This window comes from Canis lupus, chromosome 23 (genome assembly GCF_003254725.2).
Source record: "Canis lupus dingo isolate Sandy chromosome 23, ASM325472v2, whole genome shotgun sequence".
NCBI lineage: Eukaryota > Metazoa > Chordata > Mammalia > Carnivora > Canidae > Canis > Canis lupus.
The window spans coordinates 37773611-37792694 of NC_064265.1; the positions used below are offsets into that span (position 1 = coordinate 37773611).

At 40.0% G+C, this 19084-nt stretch overlaps 1 protein-coding gene across 2 annotated transcripts in view; it reads left to right on the forward strand.

Annotated features, from left to right (window-relative positions):
- ATP1B3 (ATPase Na+/K+ transporting subunit beta 3) overlaps positions 1–14838 on the forward strand; it is a 42874-nt gene extending 28036 nt beyond the window's left edge. For both annotated transcript variants that reach the window (XM_049099697.1, XM_025448926.3), the window contains 5 exons: positions 1148–1255; positions 6614–6798; positions 7807–7857; positions 12124–12210; positions 13820–14838. In XM_049099697.1, coding sequence (XP_048955654.1) covers positions 1148–1255; positions 6614–6798; positions 7807–7857; positions 12124–12210; positions 13820–13993 — 605 coding nt within the window. In that variant the 3' untranslated portion in view covers positions 13994–14838. The remainder of the gene's footprint in view (positions 1–1147; positions 1256–6613; positions 6799–7806; positions 7858–12123; positions 12211–13819) is intronic.
- The last annotated feature ends 4246 nt before the right edge of the window (positions 14839–19084 follow it).

A 19084-nucleotide genomic window follows, 5' to 3' on the forward strand; every position in this document is an offset into this window, starting at 1 on the left:
TTAGGGTTTAAAAGAAACTGGATCTAATCTAAAATGTAACACTATATGTTAACTATACTGGAATTTTTAAAAAAACAAACAAAAAAAACCCCAAGAGAATTAGATATATGTGAGCAGTTTAAATGGAAACTAAAACAACCCTTGTTATTTGTATATTTTCAGATTCAGTGGAAAACATAGCATCTCTAATAACTGTGATATGGGAAATGTTTGAGACTGGTGAAAATTTTAGGACTTTTTTAAGTCTGGGTGCAAGCCTAAATTAATAATCTAGATCTAATGCTTTGCCCTTTTTTTTTTTTTTTTTTTTTTTTTAAGATTGATTGATTTATTTGAGAGAGAGTGTTTGTGCACATGCAAGTGGGGAAAGGGCAGCGAGGAGCCTGACCGGGCATGTCATGACCTGAGCCAAGAGTCAGACACTTAACCATTTGAGCCACCCAGGCGCCCCTAGATCTAATGCTTTTTAAACAAAGAAAGCTTATATTAAAGTTGGAAGCGTGATTATCTTTCTTACAGATAAATATGCTTACATTTTCTTTTCATAAACTCATTCAGCATGTTCTATATACACAGCTGTAGATTCCTGATACATGAAATTGTTGGTGGTTATATTCTATATTCAATATGTGAAAACCCCATTTTGATTATAGAGCAGTGTTTATTATTGAAGGAAGAATGTTTAACCAGAGTTAAAATTGTATAGGCCTCTTTCATTGAGTTTTATGTTTTCATAGAGTTGTAATTTGAATGACAAAAGAGCAGAGACTTTGATTTGCTAAAATTTTTCTCCTATTTAATAGCAAATCAGCAAAACCTAAAAATATTTGGTAGAAAAATGAATGTAGGAAGTACATACTAAAATTTGTATCTTTTTAAGTCAGAAACAGAGAAATTATAATTAACTGTAGATAATCAAATTTGGGGGAGGTTTCTAACTGATAACCTCTGAGATGATTTTGAAGGTTTGCAATTCTTTCATTTAAATATCTGTGCCTTCATAATCAGAAGTTCTTGATCATTTTAGCATACCTGTGAACACCGTTTTTTATACAATTACTGAGATCTACCCTTTTAAGTATAAGCAAGGAGAAAGAAGGGAAGTTGCTGCAGTTAATTTCCCCCTTTTTCTTTTATCTCTTTGTAGGACTTACGGTTTTCCCAAAACCAGTAACTGCATTGGAATATTCATTCACTGTATCTGATCCGGAGTCCTATAAAGGGTACATTGAAGACCTTAGGAAGTTTCTAAAACGTAAGTATGTTTTCTTAAGGCATGGTAAAAGATTTTAGTTATTAGAGAAACTAGTACCAAATAATGATTGCTTTTAGAAACATCTTAGAATCTGTTTTACCTTTTATTTCTTTTCTGTTAAACACAGTCAACTGAGAGGACTTGGAAGTAGATTTTATAATTGGCATGAGCATGTTCTAACTTACGGAAAGACATAGGGGTCTAAGCCTAATGGGCAGATGATTTGACTTTTCTAAAGTAAGTATATGAGTCAAGTTTATTGAGACAGACATAATTATATCTACATTAAAAACTATTTCATAAAGCAAAACTAAATTATATAAAATAATGTTTGAACCTTTTGGATCCATTGTACTTGTGGAGGAGACAGGGAATGGTATTTATCATTAAAAAAACAAAACAAAACCAAATATCTACCACTCTGGTTTTTGGAGTTACCAGTCTGTAATGCTTTACAGTAGTCGTCCTAGCTCAGTTTTTTTCCTCCTTTTTTAACTTAACTCTGTAGTTTTAACATGCACATGAATAATCATGACATGCTCTGGCCTGTCCTTGATCACATCACCTCTTCCTCAGGCACACATATCTACATTCATTCCTTAAAACATGTAGGACCCCATTGCCAAAATGACTGATGGAGGCTTTCCTGATATAACCTGCAAGTTTGCCTGTTTCACTTTCCCTCAACTATTCCTCTACATCATGGGGACTGCTGCCTCACTTACCCTTTTATTTTATCCCAGCCTCAACTTCCCTTTTTACCAAGCTTATTCCATGGTTTCTCATTTCTAGTTTTGCCAGTACTCTAAAATCCCATACCTGTCAGAAAATGCACCTGGAAAAAGCCACATAATTCTTCTAGATGAAACCATATAATTCTTGAATGAAGCCCTTTCTTTGAGCCTACCCCCTGAACAGGCTGCTGAAGACCTTCCTCAGGACTAATCAGCGCTATGAATACTTGACCACCTCCCTCAAGTCGACCGCTCTACTGCCTGGCAGTCCCACTGAATTTTCTCTGGATAATCCTCTGAAAGGATTATTTCCAACCTCTACTCAAAACTTTAACCTGTTACCGTTCCCCCTATAACTCACCTCATATAACCTGCTTTTCTGCTTAAAGAAATAATGGAAATATTCAAGTGGTAGGAACTCCACCAGTTTCCCCATTCCCAGTAAAACAAACCAATAGTTACAGCCATTTTGTCTGGTATTTCTCCTGCTCTGATGCCATTCCTCACATTTAAGGTTATGTGTACCAGTCCTGCTTTTTGGAGCTGCTTTCAGTGTCTTGGAAGCATTATTTACTATTCCTTCTCATATATATTTAATCTCTGTTAGATCCTTCCCGTCAGCATGCGGAAGTCCTCCACTTCCTCTAATCTTAAATCAAAAACCTCTTGATCCTACACCATCCATTTGGCTGTCTTTCTAAATCTCTCCCTTGATTTTTTTTTTTTTCTTTTTAAGATTTTACTTATTTATTCATGAGAGACACAGAGAGGTAGAGGCATAGGCAGAGGGAGAAGCAGGCTCCCTGCAGGGAGCCCGATGCGGAACTTGATCCCGGACCCTGGGACCATGCTGTGAGCCACCCAGGCCTCCTCCTTTCCCCCAGCCCCCCACCCTTGATAGTTTTTTAAAGGTGTTTTTGTGAAAATATAATCCATGGTTTAAAAATCAAGTAGTAAAGGGGATCCCTGGGTGGCGCAGCAGTTTGGCGCCTGCCTTTGGCCCAGGGCGCGATCCTGGAGACCCGGGATCGAATCCCACGTCGGGCTCCCGGTGCATGGAGCCTGCTTCTCCCTCTGCCTGTGTCTTTGCCTCTCTCTCTCTCTGTGTGTGACTATCATAAATAAAAATTAAAAAGAAAAAAAGAAAAAAAAATCAAGTAGTAAAGAAAGGTCTGTAATGAAAACAGTTTTCCATCCTATTCCTTTTTAGCTGCAATTCTGTTAATTTACTCAACAAATATTTTTTGGAGAGTCTTCTTTGTGTCAAGCACTCTTCTAACTAAGTTCTATCTGTGAACACAAGAAAAATGTGTTCATGGAGCTTGTCATCCGGTGGTGCATGGGAAAGTGATGTGGAGGAGAGGGAGATGGGAGCAGTGGGAAGGGTTGCAGTTTTGAACAGGGTGGTCCAGGAAGGTCTCATGGAAAGGTGACCCTTGAGGAAGGATCTGAACATAAGGGAACTAGCCTGAGGCTTACCGTGTCCAATGTGTTCAGGGTTTATCAAGGAAGTTAAAGGGGCTGGATGAAATAAGCTAGGGTGAGAGTTGTAGGAGATGGAAGTCAGGGAAGTAAAGGACTAGGTGGTGTAGGTCCTTAGAAGCCACTGTTAAGTTCTTTGGTTTTTATGCTGACCAAGTAGAGGTTTTTAAGCAGGGAATATCATCTGATTTGAATTTTTAAAGGATCATTCAGGCTGCTTTTTTGAGACTATAGGGGGTAGCTAGTTAGGAGGCCATTACACTAATCCAGATGAGTAGAATGGTGCTGTGGCAAGAGAAGAAGCAGTGGACATTGTAATTGGATTCTGGATACATGTTCAGTGGGAAAGAACTTCATGGTTTTGATCTTTCTCTTACAGTGGTTTTTTCTGTATCTCTAAATATTATAGTTTCCTGATGGTTCTTGATTTATCACTTTTGTGCATTGTCTTTACTTCCTGCCATGAGAGATGAGAATTTACTTCACATGCCTCAGCCCTCCCTCCCACCCACCTCCACTCAGTACATTAATTGAATTACTATTTTTAGTTTTGTTATTTATACATAGTCTTTATGTCTTACTCTGTCATCTGTAGACACTCTTCTGATTTCTCTATTTGTACAATGTCATTTGAGGTATCCTCAAGTCCCTTTTTTCTGGAAAACTCAGAGCCTTTCTCCTCCTGCCATAGTTTGTATGGTAACTGGTGAGGCCTTTAACATATTCAGCTGTCATTTTGAGACTCCCTTTTATCACTTTAGTTGGATCCACTGTTTCTTGGCTTCTGGATTTTTTTCTGAATTTACCACCTAGTTTTGATGGAGTATATTTATTCTATGTAACTTCATAAGATACATGAAATGTAAATTTTGAGTCCTTTCATTTCTGAAAATAACCTAATTCTGCATTTATAGGTGATACTTCAGCTGTATAGAGAATTTTAGTTCCTTTGTATTTATTTTTTTCTCCTGCAAGGCTGTTTTTTAAATTTTGCTTTTAAATGTATTTCCGTTGGGTTCTAAAATTTGTTTTGGTTTCAGTCTCTAAAATATCACTTTACTGGTAACTTGATGGGGATCTTTCATGATAAATAAAGGCTTAAGTTCTCCAGTTCAAGGAAATTATCTTCTATTACTACTTTAATAATTTCCTCAACTCAATTTTCTGTTGGTTTTTTTTTCCTAGAATTATTCTGTTAGTTGGGTCTTGGATCTCTTGTTTTGCTCTCATTTTCTATTTTTACTGTATTATACTTTCTGGGGTCTTTTAACTCTTTAACCCTTCAAGCCTCACCCCTCGCCTTTTAACTTACAGTTGTTATTGCTGAGTTTTAGGAAAGCCTTTCTCATATTAGAAAGGTAACATTTCTTTTTAAAAGATTTGCCTTTTTTTCCCCAATAGATACCACTTAAAATTTAAAGTTTTATTTTGTTCAAATTAACCTTTTTCTTTTCAGGTCTTCTTTGTTTCTTTCCTCCTTTCCTTTTCTTCCTTCCTATTTTAGGCTTTCTTCAGGTGTATAGGGCTCTTATGTTACTCTGTCCGGGATCATTGATCTATGTCCCATCATGCCTTGGAGTTGGAGGGAGGAGGTTCTTCATAATCTGACCTCTCATCATTACAACTCCTTGCATTAAGTGGAAGGTGGCATAATACAAAACTGAACTGATGAACTGACCTATACCAAAAGGTCTATGCAGTTGAAACCCTTGGGGGAAATTGGGAAGGCCTTGAATATTTCTTGCAAAATGATCTTTATGATTGTGCCACCAAAGTCAAAAAGGAAGTGATGAATGTCATATGATACCTATTGTGTTGTAGAGTTTAACTCCATCTCCCAAATATTTGAATCCTTTAAATGAGTACATAATTCCAATTATATCCTAATTTTTTATAAATATAAGATGAAACCAAAGATTTTTGATAGTTTTTCTCCCCAAAGTAAAGATCTTTACACTTTTTAATAAATGCATTTACTTTGAAATTTTTGTTGCTGTTTTGGATTCATTTTAGGTGGCCTCTTTCTGGTACCAGTTGTACCCATACCCCAGTAGTTCTTAGGGAGGTACTGTTGAGTGTATCTTAACTCTTTCTTAGCATCTTTCAATAAACAAATTCATAGAGGGCAGGGACCACATCAGGCTTGCTCACTGTTGTGCCACTCTTGCCTAACACTGTGCCAGTATGGAGCAAACAGCCAAAAACCCGTTGTGTCTTTCTCCCTCCTTTCTTTTCACATCTCCAGGTTGTGACCATTTTATTCCTTTATCACTTGAGTTTATCTAAGATGTTACCTGTTTCTGCTAAAAAAAAAACCAAACAACCCTTCTCTAAGTTAACATTAACTCACAGGGGCCCCTTGGCACTGAGCTTTGTTCTAGTCCCTCCAGAATATACTGCCATAGCACTGTTTTTCTTTAGGCCCTTCCATTATGATTATTAGAGCTAATGTCTGTTTGTAAGGTCTGTTATACTGTAAAATCCATCATAAGGGCAGCCACAATGCCTGTGTTCTCACCACTGTATTTTCTTTATGGGAGTATAGTTGACACATAATATTACATTAGCTTCAGGTTACAACATGGTGATGTGACAAGTTTATAAGTTGTCCCCACGGCCATGAGCGTAGGAGGCATTGAAATAATACTATGGCCGTGGCTGGCGCCACCTAATGGTGACAAAAGACATTGATCTGTAATCCAGTTTTTACCATCGTTGAATACAAACAAACATCAGAACTGTTAAAGCAGGACACCTGGGTGGCTCAGCAGTTGAGCATCTGCCTTCTGCTCAGGGCGTGATCCCGGATCTGGGGATCAAATCTCACATCAGGCTCCTTGCATGGAGCCTGCTTCTCCCTCTGCCTAGGTCTCTGCCTCTCTGTGTCTCTCATGTATAAATAAATAAAATCTTTTTAAAAAAAAAAACAAACAGAACTGTTAAAGCTTATTAAACCTTTAAAGGAACAAACTTAACATTTTTTCCTTAGGATCATTCTAAGGAAATGTCTTTGAAAGTGTCTTTGTCTTTGAAAAGTGTTGTCAAAAAATAAAGAAAAGTGTTGTCCATCGGATGGGATGTCTTTGGTTTTATTTAAAGTCTGTTTCTGACTGATCTATGCACATGTATCTTTACTTTTTAGCATATGAGTCAGAAGAACAGAAGAATCTCACAGCCTGTTCTGATGGAGCACTTTTTGAACAGAAGGGTCCAGTTTATAGTGCATGTCAGTTTCCTCTTCCCTTACTCCAAGCATGCAGTGGTGTGGATGATCCAGATTTTGGCTACTCCAGAGGAAGCCCTTGTGTTCTTGTGAAAATGAACAGAGTATGTACATATTTTGCCACTGCTGCTTTTAGTGTCTTCTGTTAGAAAGCTGGCAACTCTTTTATCTCATTTATGGGTAACTTGCGTATAAGATTAGCCACGATAATAATTGACCTTTGGAAAATTAATACAGAAAAAATCTAAGACTGGTTCATTAAATCATGGATTAGGGAAGTAAAACAACTTTTCCCTTTTTAGTTATGTGCATCTAGGCATAGATTAATTCTTCAAGGGATAAGTATTCTGGTTGTCATGCCCAAAATCATGATTTTATTAATGTTCAGTGCTCATCTTTGTTCCAAAGTCATCACATGGGCAAGAATCACTGCTATTGATATTTTGGTTGCTACAAAACTTATCTTTTGGGAGGAATATTTACATTTTACAGGCATTTGCATGTAAAATGCATATAAATTTAAAACATAAAAAGATCCTCCCACAAAACAGATGAATAAATGTCTGTTGCCATACAGAGTTAGTTATATCTGCTACATACATGAAAGTAGCCTCATTATATAGAACTGAATAGTGCTGTATCTTAAAATGGGATTCTCCCCAACATGCATTTTGTGGAATAGATAGATGTAAGATATGGTAAGGCCCCATGGAAGCCTTGTGGAAACATATGTTGGCAGATTGACCTGATAAATCTTAATGAAAACATTTTATTATGCTTCTGCAATTCTTATTATTTGCATTAAAGATTTCTGTTTGTTTCTTGTTTTAAGGATAGCAGAGTACAATACTATGTTTTACTTGATTCTTTGGTAACTGATTTTTCTAAATTGCCCCAGTACAGTAACAAGACAGCTAACTGGTAAGATTATTTTATTGAAAAGTCCATTCTAACCCTCTAAAATAAAATTAAAAGGCAGACATAACAAGGTTTTAATACACAGAGTTGGTATTTATCTCAATCCTTCCACTCCTGGGTCCCCAGCAACAAAATAGGAAGTTCTTTTATTTATGTTTGTGATGTTTCAGTTAATCAGTTTTTCTTTACCACAGATAATTGGATTAAAACCTCAAGGAATGCCAAGGATAGAATGTACTTCAAAGGTTAGTATTCAAAAAATTAACCCAGCTTCTGTTAAAGCTTTAATAGATCTTAATATTTTAAAACAGTGATTTTTTTAGTCATTTTTTCCTCCTGTCACATGTTGAAAGTCCTCTGTAGTGCTAGTCTTAGAAGAATAAAATTCCACCAAATTTTGGGTGTAGAGCCCTTTTTTATTTGCAAATGGTAATTCAAAAAGATGTTTTCCATGTGCATGGATTTCATAGACACTGTGTTTACATTTACATATACCATATTTCATTGATTTTGAGATTCACTTTTTTTCTAGCTTAATAACACTGAAATGGGGGTTGGCCTTATAATTGCTGGTGTCTTACTAGCGTATCATGAGATTTTCTCTTTATTAATAGTAGGTAAATTGGTGTGCATCAGTGGCATCTGAGATTTCATGAAAAATGGTACATTTTCCTTAAGGTAGAGGCAGTATTTTTCTCTCCTATCCCTACTTTATTATTTTTTCTAGAGTGCTATGCAGTTTTCATCTCATAACTTCTTTTGTTTTCTCTCCATGCTGCAAGTGCAACTAAGACAAATATATAAATGATGGGTAAGAGTTCTGAGGAGAAAATGTTAAGTTCTAAATTTAATTTTATTGTTGTACAAAATTTAGCATTCCAATCCCAAATCTGTCAAAAGTATCTTACTTGAAATGTTACATTGAAAATCACTTCTAAAGTTGTTTGCGAGGCAGTTTGGTGGCTCAGTGGGTTAAGCATCTGCTCAGGTCATGATCTCTCAGCGTCCTAGGATTGAGCCCCAAGTCCGAATCCTTGCTCAGTGAGGAGTCTGCTTCTCCCTCCCCCCACCCCAACCCTGGCTTATGTGTGTGTGTGCACGCCCTCTCTCACACTCTCAATAATCTTTTTAAAAGTTGTTTGTGATGAAAACTATATTCTTTTAGCCATGAATAGATTTATTTGTGCAGAAACTTCTTATAAGAATTTTTTTTTTTTTTTAAGATTTTATTTATTCACGAGAGAGACACAGAGAGAGAGGCAGAGACACACACAGGCAGAGGGAGAAGCAGGCTCCATGCAGGGAGCCTGACGTGGGACTCGATCCCGGGTTTCCAGGATCAGGCCCTGGACTGAAGGTGGCACTAAACCGTTGAGCCACCCAGGCTGCCCTGTGCAGAAACTTCTTGCTCAGTGGTTCTCAAATTCTTTCTTGCATCAGAATCACTTGGAGGGCTTGTTGGGTCCCATTCTCAAAGTTCTGACTCAGTAGTTCTAACTAAAGTTTCCAGGTGATGGGGATAGTCTCAGGCTCTTACTTTGAGAACTTCTGCTTTAGCGTATCCTTAATAATTTCTTTTGAGGATTTATTCACTGTTTAGAATAAAAAGCCAGGAAATTCTGGTTTCTCATGTAGGTTGGAATATATGTGTATGAACCATGGGCAGTTCACTTGACCTTCTTATACACAGCCAGTGCAGCCAGTAGGTTACTTACAACCAGATGCTACATTAAGCTGAGCTTTTCTTGCTAAACAAATACTTCTGAAAAGCTAAGCATATTCTCTCATCTGGTAAGAAAACATATGGCTGCAAGCTACATTTAGAAAAAGTAACTTTTTCCTCCTTGCTTGCAGGTCTTTCCAATAGAAAGTTCCCAAGGCTTATGTGCTATACTTCAGGCAGGGAGAAGTGCTAATTTCATGACAGCATACCTGTAGGCAGGAACTTTTGCCTTTGCATGTGAGCAGACTACACAGATAAGCTTGGAGTAGTGGCTCTGTGGAGCCAACACTACTAAGAAAGGAAAACACATTTTGGCCACAAAGGCAAAAGCTTTAAACTCCTAAGATTTCAATTTTGTAAACCTTTGGCCAGTATAAACAACTCCACGTAACTGTTTTCTTGAGGTTCTACATGGATTTTTATCTATCGTGTATCCTTTGCTTCTAGAATAGTTGATGGAAATGTTAATGAAAAATTGTGGTTGATGATTCAGATTTCAGTTTGTTGTCCCTGTGTGAAGAGTTGTGTGTAAAGAACGTAAAATAATCGAAGTAGATGGGGATTTTGTTTATTTATAGAATAGGTTTGTTTTTAGAAAGCTTGTAAAACTTTTCGTTGTACTTCTAGGCTAGTCATCAGGTGGAGTGCATATGTTTTAGAGGTGTGGCTCTGCAGAACAGAGGGGAACATTTACTGTAGACCATCCTAGTGGCTATTAGCATTACATTTGTCTATATCAAGTGTTCTTTAAATTCTTTAGTTGACTTTTTATGTAATACATTTTTTTATATCTCATATTCTTAAGTTTGATTGGCTTTGTTTTATACAAAAGTCCTGAAAATACCAAAATAATTAAAAGAAGCTTCTAGGCATTTAATTTAAAAGATGGTTCCTACAAAAGATGGAATATTCATTTAGGAAAATGCAGGAGAAAAGAATTGGTAAATGCTACTCAGAGATAACCACTGCTTAGAACATTTGGTTTGTGTTCAGGTCTTTTAAGGGTGGTGAGTGTGTATAAGAAAATACACTCATTTTAAAACTATGACAGGTATGCTTCACCCTAAAGTATCATTATTCAGATATGCATTTCAATATTCGTAAATTCTCAATGTTTATTTTTACAGAAGGTATAAAGTTCAAGTAAAAGCTTGCCAACAACAACAAAAGCTTGCCAACATTACGGTTTTGGTACAAACCAAGAGAACAGTTAAGAGTCCATCACATCTGGGTGATCTTGAGCATGTGATTTTAACTGAGCCTCAGTTCCCCCTCTTTGTAATTGATCCTGCCCATAGAAGGCTCTTGGGTCCAAATGAATTTAATATAAGTGTGGTGTCTGGCTAGAAGTACCAGTAATCCACAGAAAACCTTTATATCTTGGGGGAACATCTACTTCTGTGAATTAAGCTCATGTGTTAAGAGAAAAGCAATTAATACAGAAAGGCACTCATCACAATGATTTTTTTTTTTTTTTTTTTTTTTTTTTACAGAGTACAAATGTAGGGTAGAAATGGTTTCTACAATTTTTTTTAGTCTTGTTATCTCCTGTTCTTCCCACCTATGTTTGACCTGGATCATCAGAACTTGCCCATTTTGTGGGGTATCGTCGCTCCGCATTGTGCTATCTTGCTATGTTACTTGTCTGTTACATGTGCTACTCCTGGAGTTACATAAGCGGAGTAGGACTTCTCCTTAGAGAAGATACTAGTTTTGCTATAGTGTTTCCTGTGTGCTTTCAAAAATAGAAATTAGTGTGTTTAAAACTAGAATTCAAGCATTTACTGACGTTTTAATTCATGCTTACTAAACTTGCACTGATCTTAGTCATCTACTGTGTGTTATAGTCATTAAAATTAATCCCGTTCGTAATGTGTTACCTGAGAATTCTTGTTATCAAGAAGAATAGAAATAATAGCATGAATGAGTTGGATTATGGATGATTTGTCACATTTACTAGTTTAAATATATGGAATATGTATGATTCAGTAAATTTCAGGACTTTGATTTTGCATGTGTTCATAAATTAAAGGGTATTTTTAAAAGATTTTATTTATTTATTCATGAGAGAAAGAGAGAGAGAGAGGCGGAGAAGCAGGCTCCTTGCAGGGAACCTGATGTGGGACTCGATCCCAGGTCTCCAGAATCAGGCCATGGGCTGAAGGCGGTGCTAAACCGCCGAGCCACCCAGGCTGCTCAATTTTAGGGTATTTAAATCAGTTAAGAAGAGTTTAAAAAAAAAAAAGCTTTGCTTGGAGTACCTTAAATTTTTCCTAATAGTTTTTGGTAGGTGCATCATAGTTTCCCCTTCTGGCTACCCTAACAGTTACTAATCACAGGAAACTTTGGGACCTTCTGCCTCCCAAGCCTGAATCCTGCATTCTATAGTATGGCAGCCATTGTTTACAGTCTGGAAGCACAGTATTTTAAATCCTTTCAGGAATGCATTGGTCCCATACAGACTGCTGTATTCCTGCTATCAGTGGCTGGAGAAACTGGCATTTGGTAGTTGGAAGACAGATAAGATTTTCAGACAGTGAATGAACAGCTCTGACTCTAAGAAGGGATTCTCCTGGAAAAGCATGTAGGCTGTACCAGGAAATGTAAGAAGAGTTAAGACAGTTTGTGTCAAAGAATTCAAATCAAGATTAATAGGTCTGTTCTCAAAAATGTCATTAATGCAATTGGAACAGCATTGTAGGATTACTATATACAGTTGATACTGCCTTTATATTTTTAAGTTGTTTTTTGTGACCTAAAAAGGAATTTTTCTTGTTTTCTACTTTAGAGTGAAAACACAGCAACTCTGTCAACTTACCCCTTCAATGGAGTTATAGATTTAAAATATTTTCCATATTATGGGAAAAAACTGCATGTAAGTACTTAGAAGTTTGTACGTGGTTGTAAATGTCACTTGTCTGGGGTAGACAGGCCCTGGCCTGTGTAACTTGTGCATCCTCTGTTCTGGTCTCTAAATATAAATGGTGATGCCAAGTAGAGATCCCACATCTCCAGCCAAAATGTAAAACCCAAGCAGATAAAGGATGGTTATTTTCAAAATGCCCTTTTCTCTTTCATTACTTAGAATGTGGGTAGAGTATACACAGAGGTGAAAAAACAGTACAAAGAATTCCTGTAGACTTTTTCCAGATTTCCCAAATGTTAATATTTTACCTCATTTGTATCCATTTATGTTTAATATTTTTCCTGAACCATTTTGGACTAAGTTATAAACATAGTGCCTCTTTACACTAAATGCTTGTTTTCTTTTCCTAAAAATAAGGACATTCTATATGACCATAACTGAGTTATCAAAGGAAACTAACATTGATATAATGCTATCATCCAGTCTGCAGACATTGTTGAAGTTTTGCCAGTTGTTCCAATAATGCCCTTTCTTGCAAATTCCTGGTACAAGAGATCTTTAGTCACAACCTGGAGCAGTTCCTCTGTGTCTTGCCCTTGTGCTCTTCAAAAATGAGCACAGGACTTTTTTTGGCCTATTTTGTTTGTTCCTTAATTTGAGTTTGCCTGATGTTTTTCACGATTAAATGTAGATTGTACGTTTTTGGCAAGAATGCCTCAGAAGAAATGTTTTCAGAATAGCCTAGCAAGAGAGATGTGGCTATGATTGGTCACGTGAGTGGTCAGGTAACCGTGAACACTGGGTTCCGGTGGCATCAGCCAGGTTTCTCCGCTGTCAGGTTGCTTTATTTTCTTTTGTAACCAGCAAGTATGTCGTGGAGAGAGTACTTTAAGAGTCTCTACAATTCTGTTTCTCCTCCAGTTTTAAGCACGTTGGTGATTCTTGCCTGAATCAGCTACTAATAGGCTTGTTCCCAGATTTTTTTTCCCCTTTTTCCCCTCCATTTAGTTGGCATTCTGCTCTGAGAAAGAGCTTTGCCTTCTCCACCATTTATTTACATCCCTGTATTCTCATGGACTCTTCTTACCTGTTACTGTTTGGTGCTAAAATTGTCTCCGATTTGGCCAGTGAGACACTTAGGCAGACTCTTACATCCTTTAGACATGCTCTTGTGCTGCTTTGAGCACCTGTCTACTTTCTGGCACCACAAGATACTCTGCATTCATCTTGTACTTTCTCTGCCTCCATCCTAGAATCAGCCCCCAGTTCCTTTTAGTGAAGAAATGTGTCTAGAAACCACACTGATAATACAGTTAGGAATATATTTGCATGAAATTACAGAATCAGTAAGGGAGTCCTTGGGTAAAGGGGAAACTCAAACTAAGATTATAGAATATCTAAAAACTGGTAACAAGACACAACCTAATTACAAGATATATTTAAAGCAGTGCTCGCAGGAACTGTCTACATCCATAAAAATTCAATTGAAAATAACAATAGAAAGTAGGTATTATTAATTAAAACTTGTTTTTAAAGTTTTACAGAATAAACTCCTGATAAAAGTGTAAATGAAGTTACTATAGAACAGGAGTTTCATGTATTTTCCTTTATTTGCCAGGTGAGTTATCTGCAGCCATTAGTTGCTGTCCAGGTCTCCTTTAATGCGACCAGCAGTACCACAAATGAAGTAACAGTCGAGTGCAAGATTGATGGATCACCCAACCTAAAAAACCAGGATGATCGTGACAAGTTTTTAGGACGAGTTGTGTTCAAAGTCATAGCACGTGCATAGTAGGAGTTAGGATATCTCCACAGAGTAAATGTTGTGTTGTCTGTCTTCATTTTGTATCAGCTGGACCTGCCCGTCTAGAATTATGAGACCACCTTGGAGAAAGGTGGGGTGTGGTACATGACCTTGGGGTAACATCATAATGTGCTTTCAGATCATAGTGTTCAGTGTCCTCTCAAGTAACTGCCTGTTGCCTCTGCTGCCTTTTGAACCAGTGTACAGTCGCCAGATAGGGACCATGAACACCAAATCTGAATAGTATGGGGGTCTTGTCTTATTTTTATGTGGTTTAATTGCCAAGTGTCTAAAGCTTAATGTGCTGTGCTATGTAAATATTTTATAGATTTAACACTGGTTAACTGTCCTATTTTGATGCCAGCAAAGTTTTAGGGATAAAATGGTACCTGAACATCATCAAGTGACTTTCTAGCTGTAAGAAATGTGGTGGGGGGGGGGAGATGTTCTGTATGTGAGGAGAAAAAAAATAAAAGTGGATTTGAAAGGTTGACTTGATGTTTTGTAAAATTATTTTTTACATGCTGAGTTAGTCTGTGGATCTTCTTGATTAAGAGCACAAACTTTATGTTGTAAAACATGTAAAAAATATATATACGATGGGATTATTTTTAGTGCTGGAACTAAATCTCTTATAAAGTATTTTAGACCATAGGTGAAACAGCATTTTTAAGTTAGCCACTATGAATATGCACCTAATTTTTTTATGAAATTAAATTCATATGATTTAAATTGTACAATAGTTTGTGAAATATCTTGTTACTGCTTTTATTTAGCAGACTGTGGACTCTAATAAAAAATATAAATTGTGAAATATAAAAACTTGGAACTTATTCAAAGCTTCAAACCAGTTTTATTTCAGCATCCTTTGACTAGTGTTGTGAAATATTTTCTCCTATCAGTGGGTACTGGAACGATTGTCATATTGTTACCTGCTTTCTCCTCTACTGAAAAAGATGTGCTTCCTATGTGATCGGTGGTTTAAGCCAATTTTTAATTCTTACCCTAAAAAGGCCAAAGCTTACATTCATGGTTTTCTTTGTGTTGGTACAAGCCAGGATGAATGGGACACAGCCCAGCGGGATCTCTGCCACTAAGATCTTAGTGATAACAACATCTTTGCAACTAAAAATGATTCTTGGAGCTATTAATAGAGCAAACGTATGGGGGCTTTGATTTTCCTTCCTGCCCTGTCTCTTAAGAGTGCGATACCACTTTAAAAATGCTACAATACTAGAGCGTCACTTCAGCTGGTTCAATGTGAAAAGGTTTTCAGTTTTGACTCCTGTGGAATTCATATTATATATTCCTTTAAATTAGTATTTTTGGGTCTTTGAAGTATAATGGAAGTTCTGTTTCAATTAGCTTAGATAAAATCAGACTTGTTCTCAGAACATGAAACAAGAATGGAGATATCCCAAATGGGTAGTGGATTTTGGGGAGAATAAAAATGAGACCTACACGGAAGTCACTAAATGATATTTGCACTTTGCTGGTTGAGGAGTTTGGGAACCCCCTGACTCCTCTGTGGCCACAGCTGACCTACCTAAGTCTTCCTGGCTCTTTCCTACTGAAATTAGGGGGTTTAACAACTATCACAGGCCTGCTGAGTGGCAGGTAATGATGTGCCAGACTGAGAATATAGAGACAAAGACATGGTCTCTCGAAGATGAGAAGGAAATGGAACAGGCTCTGGGACAAGATACAGTGGGAAAGTTACGGTAATGGCTGTTGTGTGCAAGAGCCCAAGGAGGTGGGGTGACTGCCCTGCAATGGTCCCTTTCAAGAGGCAAGTGTTACATGGAGGGGAGGATCAAAAGGAGCTGGGCCAGCATGATACAGATGAAAAGCTTGGGAATGAAAAGGACTCTGGACACAATGAGTCTGCATTTCTGCTTCATTTCACATTTTCCTCACAACTTCACCAGATATCTTAACATGCGGATTCTGATTCCATAGGAAATTGTTGGATATGGTCTCTAAGTCACAGCTTTGCTGCTTATTCCTAGACCACAGTCTGAATAACAAGAGACCAGAGGACTAAGACAACCAGATTTGCTTCCTTGGCCATGGAGTCTAGCACTGGTTTGACTACTGGATGGAGAAGTCTCAACTGTCAGTTGTCTTTAGCTGATACTTAAATTCAGGAGGTTGGGGGAAAAGGGTCCAAGATGGCAAAGTAGGAAGACCCTTAACTCTCCTCCACAGGCATAACCAAATCTACACATATTTATAGAGCAAGTTCTCCTGAAGACCGCTAACTTGAGAGCTGCACGTGGAAAATTATAAGAAGGACCAGCCCGTGACAAAGGGAAACCCTGACACTGCTGCAGTGGGGTGGAATGCTTATGTAAGACTGCACAGATTGGTTTGCCTGGGGGCACAGAGGAAAAAGCTGCCATTTAAACGAGCAACTAGAATATAAAAATCACAGCACTGAAACCCTACCTAACAGAAGGGCACTTTTGGAACTAGGGTAGGTGGGTGATCACTACCATTTACAGTCCCCCCTCCACCTTGATACTACAGACAGGAGCGGAGTGCAGGCACTGTGATCAGTGTGTCCGTGAACTCTGACCCCTCATACCCACCAGCCCAAGACCATCCATGTGCATACCAGGAGACCTGCAGTCGCTGCTCACTACAATACCTGTCTCTCCAAGGTGACAGGTCCCCGCATCCTGGAACACTCCAGACACCTGGCCAGAGCACTCCCAATGCAGAGAGCCACCAGGACCTCCAGGCTCCTGCTCACTTTGGCTCTAGCCACCCACACACATACGCCCCTGGCCTGTAGTACACATAGGCTCCAACCTCCCCACCAAAGTACCACCTAAGGGGAGTACCCCAGGACATCCTGATGTGTACACTTTAACTTCAGCTGTCCTGCCAGACAGCTCCAGGGTGCCCTCTGGAGAGCCCCAGGACTGCCATAGCCTGTACCAATGTCCACTTTAGCTATACTGCCATAGTTTCTGGAGATCCACAGGACCACCCTACCCCATGCTCACTTCAGCATCCCACCAAGGGCAACCGCATCATGGAGTGCCCCAGGAACCCAGCCCACGCCACTGCAACTCTGGGCAGACAGCCAAAGTTGCCAGGCCCACACAGCCTACACAAGCGGACAACCACACACAAGACCATTTCTTCAAATTCAGGAGAAGTAGTTGGATTTCTAATTCAGAGAAACCCAGAGTCCAGCAAAAGGAGAGGAATATGCTTCCTATGAAAGAGCAAGAAAAAGCCACAAAAGAAAAAAACTAAAAAGGAGAGAACCAATCTACTGATACAAAGTTGAAAGTAGGAGACCTGGGTGGCTCAGCTGAGTGCCTTTTGCTCGGGTCAAGATCTTGATATCCTGGGATCGAGTCCCACATTGGGCTCCCCACACGGAGCCTGCTTCTCCCTCTCCCTAGGTCTCTGCCTCTCTCTGTCTCTCATGAATAAATAAAATCTTAGGGGAAAAAAAAATTCAAAGTAATGGTCAAACGTGCTCACTGGACTGGAGAAAAGAGTGGATATATTCACAACCTCAACAGAATACTAAAAACTAATCGCAGTTGAGTAAAATAAGTTGAAAAATATGCTAGAAGGAACCAACGGAATAGATGCAGAAGAACCCATCAGTGATCTAGAAGACGAGGAAACACAAAACTAAAAGCCCCTCAAAATAAGAAAAAGGTGGGGGGAGGAGTTAAGGTGGAAGAGTAGAAGGGGGACTCTGCCTCTTCCTCGCTCAAACACAGCAGGTCGATCCCGCAGGGTTCTGAACACCCAGGAAATCCGAGGACTGAAGAAACCGCACGACTAGATGGAGGGGACGGGAAGGTGGGAGGTGGGGGTTGGGGGGGTGCTGTAGGGGGGAGCCCGATCCCGGAGGCGGGGAGGGCACCGCACAGGAAACCCCCCACAACAGGGTGGGGAGCGCTGCTCCCGTGGAGGCCGAGGCGGGGGCCTCTTGGTCCCAGGCTCCCCTGGTGGCCTGGCGAGCCCTTCCTCCTCCTCTTGGAGAGCATCTGGGAGGGGGGCGGCCTCTCTCAGGAGCCAGAGCCCACAGGGGCCGGGGCTGCCCCGCCCGAGCTGAGCCCCTGCTCTGGCTCCTTGCTGTGCTGTCCCGGGGACCCCAGGAGCTCCCGCACCCACCGCAGCGGGCGACGCCCCCCAGAGGTCAGCAGGTCTGCACCGCGCCGGCCCTAAGCGGCGGAGGGGGAGATCCAGCGGAGCCCGAGCTAAAACAGGGGCCCGCGCAGGCTGAAGGCAGGGGCCTGAAGGAGCCCGGCACGCACGACGGTCCGCAGGGCCACCGGCCGCACGAGCTCCCGCTCGGGACCAAGGAGCTGGCGCAAGGCATCTTTACCCCCGGGCATTAGCACGGGCTTCGGTGAGCGGCAGTGAGAGGCCTGCGCCCCTCACTCCAGGCCCGGCCCCCTCCCTGGCCGCGGGTACTTGGGAACTAGGCCTCGTGTGCCCGGGAGTCACAGCAAGAGCAGGCCTCTCCCCCAGGAGAGCGGCACGCACACCCCCCCACACACACACCCTACCTCTCTCTGGCCTGCGCCAAGTGTACTGGGCACAGAGCGCTGCACAGCTTCAGCTCTAGGGGAAATTTATTTAAAAAAAAAAAAAAGGCTAGATCTTAAGATTTTATTTGGCAGAGAGAGAGAGAGAGCACAAGCAGGGGGAGAAGCAGGAGGAGAGGGAGACGCAGGTTCCCGGCTGAGCAGGGAGCCCAATGCAGAGCTCAGTCCCACGACCCTGAAATCAATGACCTGAGCCACCCAAGTGCCCCAAGATCTAGCTTCTTTTAGCAAATAGACCAAAACATACCTGGTTAACACTCACCACAGTGGTCAAGGGGTCCAAATAGTCCACACTGCAGGCAAGGAGAAACTACAGAAGACTGGCCCTAGGGGAAGAACAGCTAAAACACAACAGCAGAGTACACCCAGCACACCAGAAACGCTTCCTGAAATGTCAGGCCCTGGACAGCATAGGATCTCTTAATATAGCCCTTACTTGCAGACGCAGGAAACCTAGCAGGCTTCCCCAACACAGAAGACAGAGACCTAGACAGAA